Genomic DNA, 13,373 nt, shown 5'->3' on the forward strand with positions numbered 1-13,373 from the left:
GCTGTCAGAAATGGTATGGCATGGGCAACAGCCCCAAACTGCCTCTTGGGAGATTCACACAGGGCAACAGGAAAAGTAATAAAAAACCTAGGAGTGTGGTGCTGCACTGCAGCAGGACACCCAGAGTGCCTCTGTGATCCCCACCCTGGGAGGTTTTCAGGTCTCAGCTCCCAAAAGTGCCACCAGCCTGACCACAGGGTTGGTGGTAGTTACCCTTTGGGCAGGAGGCCAGGCTGGAGACCCCCAGCACTCCCTTTCCTACCCACGCTTCCACCAGCAGCCTGTGCCTTGCAGTATGCCCTAGATGAAGGGATTCAGTTGAAGGTGAGGGTGTCTCTATCAGGCTCAGGGGAAGATTCAGAGAAGAAAGCAGCTCAAGCGATCTCTAGTCCATTGTGCAGCTCCCAGCAAGGCCAGCTCTGAGGTCAGACCAGGTTGCTCCCTAAATGTTGGTATTCATGAAAAGGCTCTAAAGAGGAGCCAGGCATCTAAGCCACGGTTAGAGAATCAGAGACAAGACATTTGACCAGCTCCCTGAAGACAGGTATTGGGAACACCTCCCCTTTTGGTCCTCCACTGGTTTTGGTTGGGATAGAGTTGATTTTAATCATAGTAGCTCGTATGGTTTTATGGTTTGGATTTGTGATGAAAACAGATTGATAACACAACGATGGTTTAGCGATTGCTGAACTGTGCTGACACTGGGTCAAGGCCTTTTCTGTTTCCCAGGCTGCCCTGCCAGTGAGTAGGCTGGGAGTGGGCAAGAAGTTGGGAGGGGACACAGCCAAGACAGCTGGGGGAATCTCAACTTAATTGCGGAAAGGAAGGTTCTCTGCTGCGGATTTCAGGCTTCAGAGATAAGATCTGAAGAGAAGAGCTTTGAACTAGTAAACTTTTCCATCATTGTGCATGTGTTGCCTCACTTCCCCGCTTTCACTCATTGGCACCCAGAAGCATCACCTTCTTCAATTTGCTCTCCTCTGAAATATAGCCAAGTGATGGGAAGAAAAGAAGAAGAAGGAGAGAGGAGGTCTTTTTCAGTCCGTATACAGCTGAATTTCACAGATATAATTCAGGTTAATTTTGCTACAAACCTTGATTGTTTGAAAGCGTTCAAGGGACTCCCCTCCAGCCGCCCACCTTTGGCCCTGGCCTGGTGAGCACCTCCAGGGCCTGGTTCTACAAGCACTGCGGTGCCATGGCTGTGCTGGGCCTTAGTGTATCAGCCGGAGCCTGGCACTTGGAGGGACAGGGTGTTGTGCCATTGTGCATCCATAATGGCTCAAGCTGGGAAGTGAGTCCGCGAGTCAGACCCAATGAGGTCCATGGCCAGGCATGGCTGTGCCCATGGCTGTGGCTGGAGACCAGTATGCCCACAGCGTAGCTCAGGTCAGACTGACACTGGATTTCACATCCCTGAGCCACTTTTCCCTGTTTGCAAGTACCAGATCCAGGTGAGCATCACCTCTGTTGGCCCATCTGGCAGCTGGGCTAAGAAGCTGGCCCCAGGAACCAGAAGAAACCTCTGGGACTGTTTGTACCCTGCGGTTTCCCCTTCTCATGAGCGTCCCTAGGGGTGATGTGGGGTCAATGGACTTCCTCCCATTGCTTAAATAAGGCTTTGTCCTCTTCCTTACCTGCTTCCAGCTATTTAGCTTCTACCACAATGTCTCCCTAACTGGTCTCTCCTGTGACCCCCACCCACAAGAGCTCACCCAATCTGCTGCCCATCCCATAGGGGACCTCCATCCATCCAGGCAGCTCCCTCCCACTGAGGGCATCCCCCTCCTGATCTTCCCCACCTCTCTCCTCTGAACAGCCTCTATCCATGCATCACAGAACCTTAAGGTTTCTGACCTGCCCCACCACACCTCAGCAGGTATTTACATCAATGTCACAGCTCTGTGACAGCACACAGCGCTCCAGCTCCTCCTGTCTGTGCCCCAGGATGAGGCCATCGGTGCACATCTGGGCTGCAGCCCCTCAGCTTGGTGCCACCAGGGCCAACCTCAGACTTGTCACAGTTCTTGTGCCCAAGATCCTGTGCAAGCCAAGGCTTTGCTTCAGAGCAGAGACATGCTGGCGTGGATGGCAGATGGCAATGTGAGGATGAAATGAGGGACCCACAAGGTGAGCAAACCCTGTGCTCCCCAATGCCAGAGAGAAACAGGTTTGGACTGTGCGGCCCTGGCAGGAGAGGGCTTTGCTGTCTGCAATGTCACTGCAGCCCAGAGAGGCTGTGGTGGAGGTGAAGCTGATCGCCAAGAAGGACAGGTTGCTGCTGAAAATATCCTTGACTGTGGACATCCTGTTATCCAGGCACGCTGTGAAAATCATTCACCTGTTCCTTGATTGTACCATCAAGGAGGTGAACAAAGGATGGGGGTAAGAAGATTCAGCAGCATTTGAAAGTGTTGGCACATGAGTGGAGACCCTGCTGTGGTGTGCCTCGTACTCATGCACTGCCCCATGCATCTAATGGCTAGACGTGGGACAGGCACTGCTTCCCTGCAGTGGTGGCATTCAGTAGCTTGCTCCTAAGCCCCAAATCTGTCTGAGATGCCATTAGAGGTGTCTGTTAGTGACCAGCTCTGAACGGGGATTGCTGTCCGATAGGTCCTAAGACGCCCTTGTCAGATGCCCTTGTGCTGGGCAGCTTTGGCATCTGGGGTAGCACCACAGGCCGGTATTTGGCCATTAAAGTGAGCAGCTGCCCTGTCCCTGTCTGGGTGACTGGTCTCATACCCGAACAAAAGAAGGCGATTCTTAGACCTAACTCTGACAGAAATGACACAGCTGGAAAGGAGTGTCTCTCCCCAGCTGAGAGGGGGAACATGAGTGATTCCTTCATTCTGTTTCACAGCAGGTTCCCCTGGAGCCCCAGGGACACCTGGAGGGAGCCCAGAGGGGCAGAGAAAGCGCTGCCTTGGGCTGGGCCTCTGCTGCTGAGCTGGGCTGGGCTCCTGGGCTGGAGGGAGCTCCTGGCAAGTGGGCAGCCCTGCAGAGAGACAGCTCTGCCCAGGAGCAGCTCCTCTGCAAAGCGCAGCAGGGCTGAGGGCACTGCCTGCAGGCACCGAGGGGTGAGGAGCCAGCTAGAGAGAGGTTAAAGGCAGACGTGAGTGGGAAGGTGCACAGAGCTCATGGGAGCAGAAATCTCCACAGCCCTTGACATGGTAAGGCTCTGGCTGCAGGGCAATGCACTTGAGTATCCTGGAGGGATCTCCTAGAGCTGGCACATCCCATGGTTGGTGCAGTGGAGAGGGGTGTCCTCCAGAGCAGTGATTCTGTGCTGGGGCAGGGACCCTGCTGCCTGCCAGGGTCAGCTCTCAGCCTGCCCAGGGAGCTCCCCACAGCAATCTAGGGAGAAGCTGTGGGTGGAAGCAGCAACCCTCGTCAGGTTCTGCTGTTGAGAGGGTGCTGCATGGGCCAGGGCTGCTCACAGCTCCAGATCACCCCCAGGACATTTGCAGAGGGTCCTTTTGAAGAAGGACATTGAGGCAGCATTTACCCGAAGGAGAAGTGGCTGGGTGGGCAGTGGGAGATGGGAATTTCCTTCTGCCTTGTGGAAAAGGCATGGAGACCCCAGTTCTCCTTAGCACTTGTCTGAGCTGCTCCTCAGCCCCTGCAGGCACAGAGATGCCCCTGGACAGTGCCCTGCTGCCAGGAGGGGTCTGCAGGGCAGAGCTGAGCACACAGTGGGGGGACTGGCTGTTTGAGCACGGACAGGGAGGAGATGTGGGGACAGAGAACCAGCCCCTGGCAGGGACAGCTCCAGGCACCAGAGACGTGGGCAGGGAGTGAAAGGGATCTGCTCCCAGAAGCGCCATGGGAAGGTGGGGATTCAGGCACCTCTCTGCCATCCCCTGCACTGCAGATGCCTTCCCTGGAGCAACTCCCTGGTCTCCTCTCCCACCCAGAAGAGCCTCTGTCCCCAAGGCCCCAGGGTCCAGGGCAGGAGTTACCTCCTGCACAGCTGGACCTCCAGAAAAGAAGCACATGGGTCCTACAATTAATATTGATGTGTGCTTGTGTCTGTGAGGTGGAGAGCACAGCTGGGTATGGAGAAGGCTTCCCTGCATGCCTCTCTGCCTTCCTCTCCTTGCTTCATTCTTTGTTTTTTTTTTTTTTTTTTGGAGCGTAGCAGTATCCTTCCTTGATTCCCTCCCTGTCAGTGATGCTCTTGTTCTCTGGGGTTGAGGTGGGGCTTCAGGTCAGCTTCTCTTCTAACTATGACTGGGGGTCCTTCAATGGAGGTATCTTCATGGGAACTAGGTGCCCACAGTCTATTTACAGCTGTGAGGCGCCATATCATTCAGTTGACAGGGTTGGGGACTGAGCTGACTCAGTACTCATTCAGCTCAGGGAGGGGGATTTCAATGAGAAATGGCATGGGATTTTCGAGAGAAGATTCTCCTAACCTGTCGCTGTCTATTCCTTTTTGGACAGTGCCCAGAGGAAGCAAATGTCCAATGGCAGCTCCATCACTCAGTTCCTCCTCCTGGCATTGGCAGACACGCGGGAGCTGCAGCTGTTGCACTTCTGGCTCTTCCTGGCCATCTACCTGGCTGCCCTCCTGGGCAACGGCCTCATCATCACTGCCATAGCCTGTGACGACCGCCTCCACACCCCCATGTACTTCTTCCTCCTCAACCTCTCCCTCCTCGACCTGGGCTCCATCTCCACTACTCTCCCCAAAGCCATGGCCAGTTCCCTGTGGGACACCAGGGCCATCTCCTACCTGGGATGTGCTGCACAGGTCTTCTTCTTTCTCTTCTTGTTTGGAGGAGAGTATTGTCTTCTCACTGTCATGGCCTATGACCGCTACGTGGCCATCTGCAAACCCCTGCACTATGGGACCCTGCTGGGCAGCAGAGCTTGTGTCCACATGGCAGCAGCTGCCTGGGGCACTGGGTTTCTTAATGCTCTCCTGCACACTGCCAATACATTCTCACTGCCACTCTGCCAAGGCAATGTCCTGGACCAGTTCTTCTGTGAAATCCCCCAGATCCTCAAGCTCTCCTGCTCAGATGCCGACCTCAGGGAAGTGGGGCTTATTCTGGTTAGTGCCTGTTCAGCCTTTGGGTGTTTTGTTTTCCTTGTGGTGTCCTATGTGCAGATCTTCAGGGCCGTGCTGAGGATCCCCTCTGAGCAGGGACGGCACAAAGCCTTTTCCACGTGCCTCCCTCACCTGGCCGTGGTCTCCCTCTTTGTCAGCACTGTAATGTTTGCCTACCTGAAGTCCCCCTCCATCTCCTCCCAATCCCTGGATGTGGTGGTGGCAGTTCTGTACTCAGTGGTGCCTCCAGCAGTGAACCCCCTCATCTACAGCATGAGGAACCAGGAGCTCAAAGATGTCTTGGGGAAAGTGATTTCAAGGGCTTTTTTCTGGAGGCATAAACTTCCCTTCTGTCTCCACAAATAACTCCCATGGTAAACCATTCCAGGCCTTTCCTTTGTGAGGTTTTCTATTATCATTAGCATCACTATATTTGTCATTATCATTATCTTTTTCATTGTCATTATCATCATTATCGTTATCACTATCATTATTGCTTCTTTGAGCTTTCTCTGTCTTGCCTGTAGCATGTATTTATGTATGTCTAGCACTGGGTCAGTGCTGAATCTCTCATAGCAGCTCTTTAATAAATGGCTTCTCCCCAGTGCAGTGCCTGAAGCCTCGACTTCTCTTCCAAAGCTGTTGCCAAGAGTGGTCATGAGCAACTGCACCCCAAAAGCGCCTGTTGCTCCCTGGACTCAGGAGCAAAGAGCTCAATGTCATGTTGCGACCTGTTAGAGAGCAAGGTTTGGATTCAAGTTTCTAGTTACAGTGCAGATGGTGAATGGTCACCGAGGTACATATGCAGGGCTGTCCCACGTGGGGGAAATATCCCAGGGCTTCCAGATTTGGCAGGTGATGTCCTTAAGGGTGGGAGTCTGGAGTTGCGTGGGGAGCCTGGGGCATCTCCCTGGACAGCGTGTGCTTGGGGTGGGCAGTGACATGAGCCCCACAAAGTGAGAGGTCCCCCACAATGGAGTCGCCCAAAGGGCAAGTGCTAAACCCAGGGATCTGTAGGGGAACGAGGACTCTGCAGTCCCAGGGGAGGCAGTGGGCACCAAGCAGGTACAAAAAAGGAAGACTGGAGAGTGATTCTTGTCACCCTCGGGCCCTAATGAACACACCTACTGTCCTTGGAAAAGCACCACAGTCCCTTCAAGCACCTGCCACATCCAGAGACCCCCAGGGAGGCAGATTAGCGGTAGCAATCCCCATCCAGGTCAAGACCCTGCAGGGAGCATGGGGAGGGGGCCAGGAAACGTCCAGCTGCATCAGAGGAGAGGTGGGGAAAATTCGGGTGGCAGCTGATGTGGGCTGGAAATTGCCTGGAGGAGACAAATTCTGGCATTGCGCTCATCAGCAGCAGTGCCCAGACTGTGGTTACCCTAAAGCATGCTCACGGTGCAGAGCCAGAAGTCCTTTCTGTCGTGGTGCTCCATGAGGTCTGGGAAGTGGATGAAGCAGAATTGGCATCCCTCACTCCCCACCCCTTAGTGCCATGGTTCCTCCTGAAGCGTGGCATTGAAAGGGAGGCTGGGAACCTTTGTCGGGGCTTGCGCTGAAGGAAGCATGACCCCGTGAGTTTGCTGTTGTCCCTCAGTCCCTGTGCCCAGCACATGCCCTTGAGACAGTCTCCCCCAGCCCATATGCTGGCCCCAAAGTCACCCCCAGTCCTGACCCTTTGTGTTTTCCAGCCCTGGCCATTCACCATGGTCCAGGTGTGGGCTGATCATTTAAATGTGACCGGCTCCGCCTACACTGGGAGAACATCCAGCCCTTCCCCAACTCACACATGCCCAGACCCCGGCAGACCCCTGTCTATGAACCCCTGCACGGGACACAGCCAAGTCTGGGCAGGGACCAGCGCTGGGGAGGGCTGCCAAAGCAGGAGGGCTGCAGAGGGATGTGGCGCTGAGGTCTATTGGGCAGACCGTACCAGGGGGATGTTTGCCCACCCCCGAATGCACCCTGCCCCATTGATGCCTGCACAGCTGGGCTGTGTGGCAGCAGAGCTGCGCTGGTGCAGGGATTGGATGGGAATGAGAACAAGAGCCATGATGCTTCAGGAAGCTCCCACACTGCCAGGACCCCAAATGACCCTCACAATGACCCTCAAACAGGCAGGGCTGTCACCCCAGTCATAGTACTGGAGGGGGAGGGTGAGCTCTAACAGCTCCTGCTCTGCCAGCAGACTCTCTGAAGCCAGAGCAGCTCCCCACAGTCAGGAGAGCACTCACTGCTGCTCGCAGGCTTGGGGGGTGCCTTGGGGGTGCAGCCCCTGTCACTGCTTCCAGGAGGCCCAAGACACAGAGGCAAGCATCAGTTCCCTGCACCGCAGCCCCTGGTGCCTCTTTCCCTGTGTCACCATCCTCTCAGGAGCACCACTGGGTGCATTACTCCCTGCCTTGGTTGAAGGGGAGCTGCTGGAGGTCATCTCTGATGTCCTCCATGGCCCCTTGCTCTGCCCCAGCACCAGCTCCCATTCACTACCACAGTCCTTCTGTAGGGCATGTCTCTGCTTGGATCTGGCCACCCCAGCCTGCCTGCATGGTTCCAGAGGGTCCTAGTGAGGCTGTGCTTGGAGAGGAGGTTGTGATTCTCCTTGGTCTGAGTAGGTGCAATGATCTGGCTGGAGATCATGAAGGGAAGGAAGGGACAAGAGACCATAAAGACAAGCAGCAGTAAGGGGAATTTCTTATCAGGTTAAGGAAAGAAAAAAATAAATACATCTATATACTCATACACACACATATAGAGAGAGTTTTTTAAACATCTATATACACATATATCACCACGATAGTTGATAAAGAGTGGATCAGGGGCACAGAGGTTTTCAAAACTCAGCTGGAGAAAGCACTGACCTCCCTGATCTAACCATAAACTTCTCCCTGCTCAGAGCAGACCTTCAGTTGTCCCTTCCGACTCAAATCCTGAAGGAAGAAGGGGCTGGACATGGACTCAGGGGTAGGGGACACTGCTGCATGTTGAGGCATTGCTGCCATTTATAATCACTGTTTCACCCTGTCCTCAGGGTTACAAGGTGAGGGAGATCATCCTCAGGAGGAGGCTCCGCTCCAAGGGACACCAGGAGTCCCGTTGGTGTGGGGATACTACAGAAAAGTTCTCAGAAACCCTGCCAGGCATTACAGACCCAGAGAATCACAGAATAGTTGGGGTTGGAAAGGATCTCTGGAGGTCACCTAGTCCAGCAGCCTTGCTCAAAGCAGGGTCAGCTAGGGCAGGTTGCCAAAAGCCATTGGGTCCAGCTGGGTTGTGAATATTTCCAAGGATGGAGACTCTCTGGGAAACCTGATCCAGTGTTTGACCTCCCTCACATTTTAAACAAGTGTTGTCTTGTGTTCAGATGGAATTTCATGGGGTTTCATCTTTTTTTTCTGTCACTGGGTACCACTGAGAAGAGTCTGGATCCCTCTTCTTCACTCCCTCCCATCAGGTTTTTTTACACTTTAATGAGATTCCCCCCGAGCCTCCTCTTCTCTAGGCTGAACAGTCCCAGCTCTCTCAGCCTCTCTTCATGTGAAAGATGCTCTGGTCCTCAGTCATCTTCATGGCCCAGAGCCAGACTCGTTTCTGCAAGTTCTCAATTTCATTGCACTGAGGAGCTCAGAACTGGACCCAGCACTCCAGGTATTGCCTCACCAGTGCTGAGGAGAGGGGGAGGGATCACCTGCCTCTGCCTGCTGCCCTTCCTAATGCAGCCAAGGATGCTGATTGCCTTCTATACACATTGCTGGCACATTGCTGGCTGATGTCGCACTTCTTGTCCACCAGGACCTGGAGGTCCTATTCTGTAAAGGACCTTGCTCTTCCCTTTGTGGAACTTCATGAGGATCTCCTCTGAACCACTTCTCCAGCCTGTTGAGGTCCCTCAGAATCCCAGTGCAACCCTCTGGTTTATCAGCCACTCCTCCCAGTATCCTGTCATCTGTTAACTCCCTGAGGGTGCCCTCGGTCTCATCCTCCAGACCAGTAAGAGATGAAACAGTATTGGCCCTAATATTGGACCCTGGGGAACACCATGAGGGACTTGCCTCCCGCTGGAGTTTGTGTTGCTGGTCACAAGAGCCGTGAGCCCAGCAAGTCAGGCAGTTTGCCATTCCCCTCACTTTCCACTTCTCTAGTCCATTCTTGGTCTAGGAGGGTGTTATGGGAGCCTGGCTGAGCAGCTCCACAGCTCCTCCTGCTCGTCCTCCTTGAAGACAGGAGTGACATACGCTTTCTTCCAGTCCTCACAAGTCTCACCCAAAAGCCATGGGACCTTTCAAAGGTGACCAAGAGTGGCTTCACAATGACATTGGCCACATTGCTAAGCCCTCACGAGCACATCTTGTCAGCTCCCATGGCCTTGTTTATATCTGGTTTGTCTAAAGGTTCCCTAACCTGATCCTCCTCCACCAGACTTGCCCTCTGGTCTCAGGGGCCTGGGATTCCTGAAGGCCGGTCTCACCAAGAAGGCACTGGGTGCGTTGGCCCTTTCTGCATCCTCTGTCACTACAGCCCCAGCCCCATTTAGCAGCAGGCCCGTGTTTTTTCCCAGCCTGCCTTTTGCTGCTGATGTCACTGTAGAAGCTGCTCTTGTTCTTCAAATTCCTCCACAGGTGCAACTTCAGGTGGGCTTTGGCTTTCCAAGCCCATTCTCTGCAGTCTTGGGAAGTTATCGTTGATGGTCTCCAGAAACCGCCTGGATTGCATGCGTCCTGCCCTGTTGTCCTTCCAGCAAATATCAGGGTGGTTCAAGTCCTCATGCAGACCAGGGCCTGTGAATGTGAGGTTTCTGCCTGTTGCCTCAAGAAGGCCTCCTCTGGTGCTTCCTGCTCAGGTGCTCTGTACCAGGCACAACATCAGCAATGCTGGTCTGCCTGCTAATCCTGACCCATAAGCTCCTAGCTAGCTCATTACCCATCCCAAGGCAGAGCTCCATGCATTCCTGCTGACCTCTCAGGTAAAGGGCAGCTCCCTCTCCTTCCCTTCCCAAAAAGCTTGGATCCTGCCTGCATGTGCTTGAGGTCTTTGTCCCCTTGGCCATGGCAGCTGTCTGTGCTACCGACATCTATGAGGAGACAGGTTGCTCTCATGGCACTGGGGCCTTATTGTCTCCTTGCAGCCCCTGGGAAGGCCGGCCACTGCCATACTCTTGTCCTTCACTAAGCATTGCACATCCCACATCACCCTGCCCCAGGAAGAGCCCTGAGCTCTGTCAGGGACAGGATCTCCCTTCCCACAGGCTGGAGGTCAGCACTTGGCCTTTCTGCTGCATCAAGTCAACCAAGGCTTGACTCACATCAGAGCCACCTGCACAGTGCCTTTGCCTACCTGTAATCACAGCCTCCAGTTATCTGCTCTGACAAGTCCATGAGGAGGCTTTGTCAGTAATGGCCCTCAGTGGGGCTCAGACTGGCCAAAGGGCTATTCCATACCATATGACGTCATGCTCAGTATATAAGCTGGGGGAAGAAGAAGGAAGGGGGGGACATTGGGCGCGATGGTGTCTGTCTTCCCAAGTAATCGTCACATGTGATGAAGCCCTGCTTTCCTGGAGATGGCTGAGCACCTGCCTGCCGATGGGAAGGAGTGAATGAATTCCTTGTTTTGCTTTGTTTGCGTGCAAGGCTTTTGCTTTGACTATTTAACTGTTCTAATTTATTTTACTTCAATTATTAAACTGTTCTTATCTCAACCCAGGAGTTTTCTCCCTTTTACCCTCCTGATTCTCTCCCCCATCCCACCAAGGGGGGAGTGAGCGAGCAGCTGCGTGGTGCTTACTTGCCAGCTGCGGTTATACCACGATACATGGCCACACAGCTCAGCTAACATTGGCGCTGTCCTCTCCCGGGCACTTCCCAACCCAGCCCAGCCCAGTCCCTCCCCAGCTCTCCCCACCTCCCCTGCCCTCCCCCCAGTCCAACCCAGCAGAGCAGCCCAGCCTGGGCTGGTCCCATGGCAGTGCCCACCGCAGGGTGCTGCAGAGCTCTGGGCACTCACCCCACAGCCCCACCCCTCTGAAGGGCACAGCAGCTGCTGGGGGGCAGAGAGGGGGGCTTCAGGCTCCGCATCAGCCCCAGGGCTGGAGGCTCACCATGGCATGAGGAAACGGAGGTTAGTGAAGCCGAAGAACTCCTGGTCTGGGGTCCTGGAGCTCCCCACCACAGACTGCCTCTGCCAGCTCAGTGCCAGCCCCTCTCCCCAGGCCAGCACAAGAGTCCTGGTTTCTCTTTCTCATGGATTCCTCCCTGCAGGCACAGAAATGCTCACTTGCTCTTCTCCCTGGACATCCCTTTCCCCAGGTGGGCATGTCCAGGCTGGCCTGGCCAGCCTGTCTTGGTTCCCACCCCGTGCTCTGCACAGGGCCCTGAGCTGGCAGTGCTACTCTGAAAAGAGCAGGTCCTGATGTTGTCCATGGCCATGGCTCCAGAGAAGCAGCAGCCGTGGTGTGAAGGTGGCAGAAAGGATCTGTCCACTGAGGCAGCAAGGGGCAGCCCTGAGGTCCACAAGTGCCTGCTTCTCCATGTGGCAGCTGGGCTCGTGGCTCCTTGACCCCTCCTGTGTGCTAGGGCTGCATCCCCAGCTCCAGAGGAGATGTAAGAGATGGGAGGAGAGGCAAATAATTTGCTGCTGGATTCTTTATTGTGTTTACCTGCCCAGGGAGGCTGGCTCCATAGGCACATGATGTCTTTTAGGTCGGAAAACACTGGCAGGCATATGGATAATATTATTTATGTGGAAGTCCTGTATGAAGTATAATAAACAAAGAGAAAACAGGACAGAGAAGATCAAAAGAGCATCCGAGGTTTTCCTGAGAATGATGGACACCTTATTGATGCTGCAGAAGTATATGTTCAAACGGTTTCCGCAGGGCCTCCTTGATCTCCTTGTTCCTCATGCTGTAGATGACAGGGTTTGCTGCTGGAGGCACCACACTGTACAGCACTGCCACCACCAGATCCAGGGATGAGGAGGAGATGGAGGGGGGCTTCAAGTAGGCAAACATTACAGTGCTGAGGAAAAGGGAAACCACGACTAGGTGAGGGAGGCACGTGGAAAAGGATTTGCGGCGCCCTTGCTCAGAGGGGATCCTCAGCACAGCCCTGAAGATCTGCACATAGGACACCACAAGGAAAACAAAACACCCAAATGTTAAACAGACACTAACCACAAGAAGCCCAACTTCCCTGAGGTAGGCATCTGAGCAGGAGAGCTTGAGGATCTGGGGGATTTCACAGAAGAATTGGTCCACAGCATTGCCTTGGCAGAGGGGCAGTGAGAATGTATTGGCAGTGTGCAAGACAGCATTGAGAAACGCACTGCCCCAGGCAGCTGCTGCCATGTGGACACAAGCTCTGCTGCCCAGGAGGGTCCTGTAGTGCAGGGGTTTACAGATGGCCACGTAGCGGTCATAGGCCATGACAGTGAGAATACAATATTCTCCTCCAATGAAGAAGAGAAAGAAAAAGAGCTGGGCAGCACACCCTTGGTAGGAAATGGCCCTGGTGTCCCACAGGGCATTGGCCATGGACTTGGGGAGAGTGGTGGAGATGGAGCCCAGGTCGAGGAGGGAGAGGTTGAGGAGGAAGAAGTACATGGGGGTGTGGAGGCGGTGGTCCCAAGCTATGGCAGTGATGATGAGGCCGTTGCCCAGGAGGGCAGCCAGGTAGATGGCCAGGAAGAGCCAGAAGTGCAAGAGCTGCAGCTCCTGCGTGTCTGTGAATGCCAGGAGGAGGAACTCGTTCGTGGAGCTGCCATTGGACATCTGCTGCTTCTGGGCAGGGAAACTGCCAAAGGAGAGAAAAGAGGAAAATTCAGAGAAGTTTCTCTGAGAAAAATTTCATTCATTCATTGTGCAATACCTAAGCGTGCTTTTCTTCCCTCGGGGGGGGCGGGTTGTTATGCAGCTCCGAGGCTTCAGCTCTGGTTTGTGCTGGCTGAGTGTGCTGTGCAGAGCCGTGCCCTCTCCCCAGGGGCTCCGGAAGGGTCAGCCCTGCTTTCCAGCAAGGACCCATGGAGGCAGCAACAGCCCAGGGTGTTTGGAGGGAGGCTTCCTGGGGAGGAGTTCCCTGTGCTGCACTAGAGCGGAGGGCAAAAAGCCCAGAAGGACGCTTTCTTCCCCAGAGGAAGCTGGGAGATGAGGTGCAGCAAACGTGTGTCGGTACACTGTGTTTTAGTATGCAGACACCCCCATCCCACTTGGGAAATGGTCTTGGAAGGGGTCACATTCCCCATTGCTCTCAGTGCAAACCTCCGTCAGTGCTCCCATGCAGGAGGGCTGCTCTGTCCATCAGCCTGGTGCCCAGCTGCTCTG

General features: G+C 54.4%; 2 protein-coding genes across 2 annotated transcripts in view; one reads left to right on the plus strand and one right to left on the minus strand.

Moving 5' to 3' along the window:
- Nucleotides 1–4,462: 4,462 nt before the first annotated feature.
- Nucleotides 4,463–13,373, plus strand: part of LOC148051266 (olfactory receptor 14A16-like) — a 36,231-nt gene continuing 27,320 nt past the window's right edge. Inside the window, exon 1 of the mRNA XM_087738207.1 lies at nucleotides 4,463–5,209. Within this exon, the coding sequence (XP_087594333.1) occupies nucleotides 4,463–5,209 (747 nt within the window). The remainder of the gene's footprint in view (nucleotides 5,210–13,373) is intronic.
- On the minus strand, nucleotides 11,889–12,824 carry LOC148051267 (olfactory receptor 14J1-like). Its single transcript, XM_087738202.1, has one exon. It carries the CDS (start codon nucleotides 12,822–12,824, stop codon nucleotides 11,889–11,891), a length of 936 nt encoding a protein of 311 aa, XP_087594328.1.

Source organism: Nipponia nippon, unplaced genomic scaffold (assembly GCF_047370975.1).
Source record: "Nipponia nippon isolate SJK-2023a ecotype South Korea unplaced genomic scaffold, ASM4737097v1 scaffold_61, whole genome shotgun sequence".
Taxonomy (NCBI): domain Eukaryota; kingdom Metazoa; phylum Chordata; class Aves; order Pelecaniformes; family Threskiornithidae; genus Nipponia; species Nipponia nippon.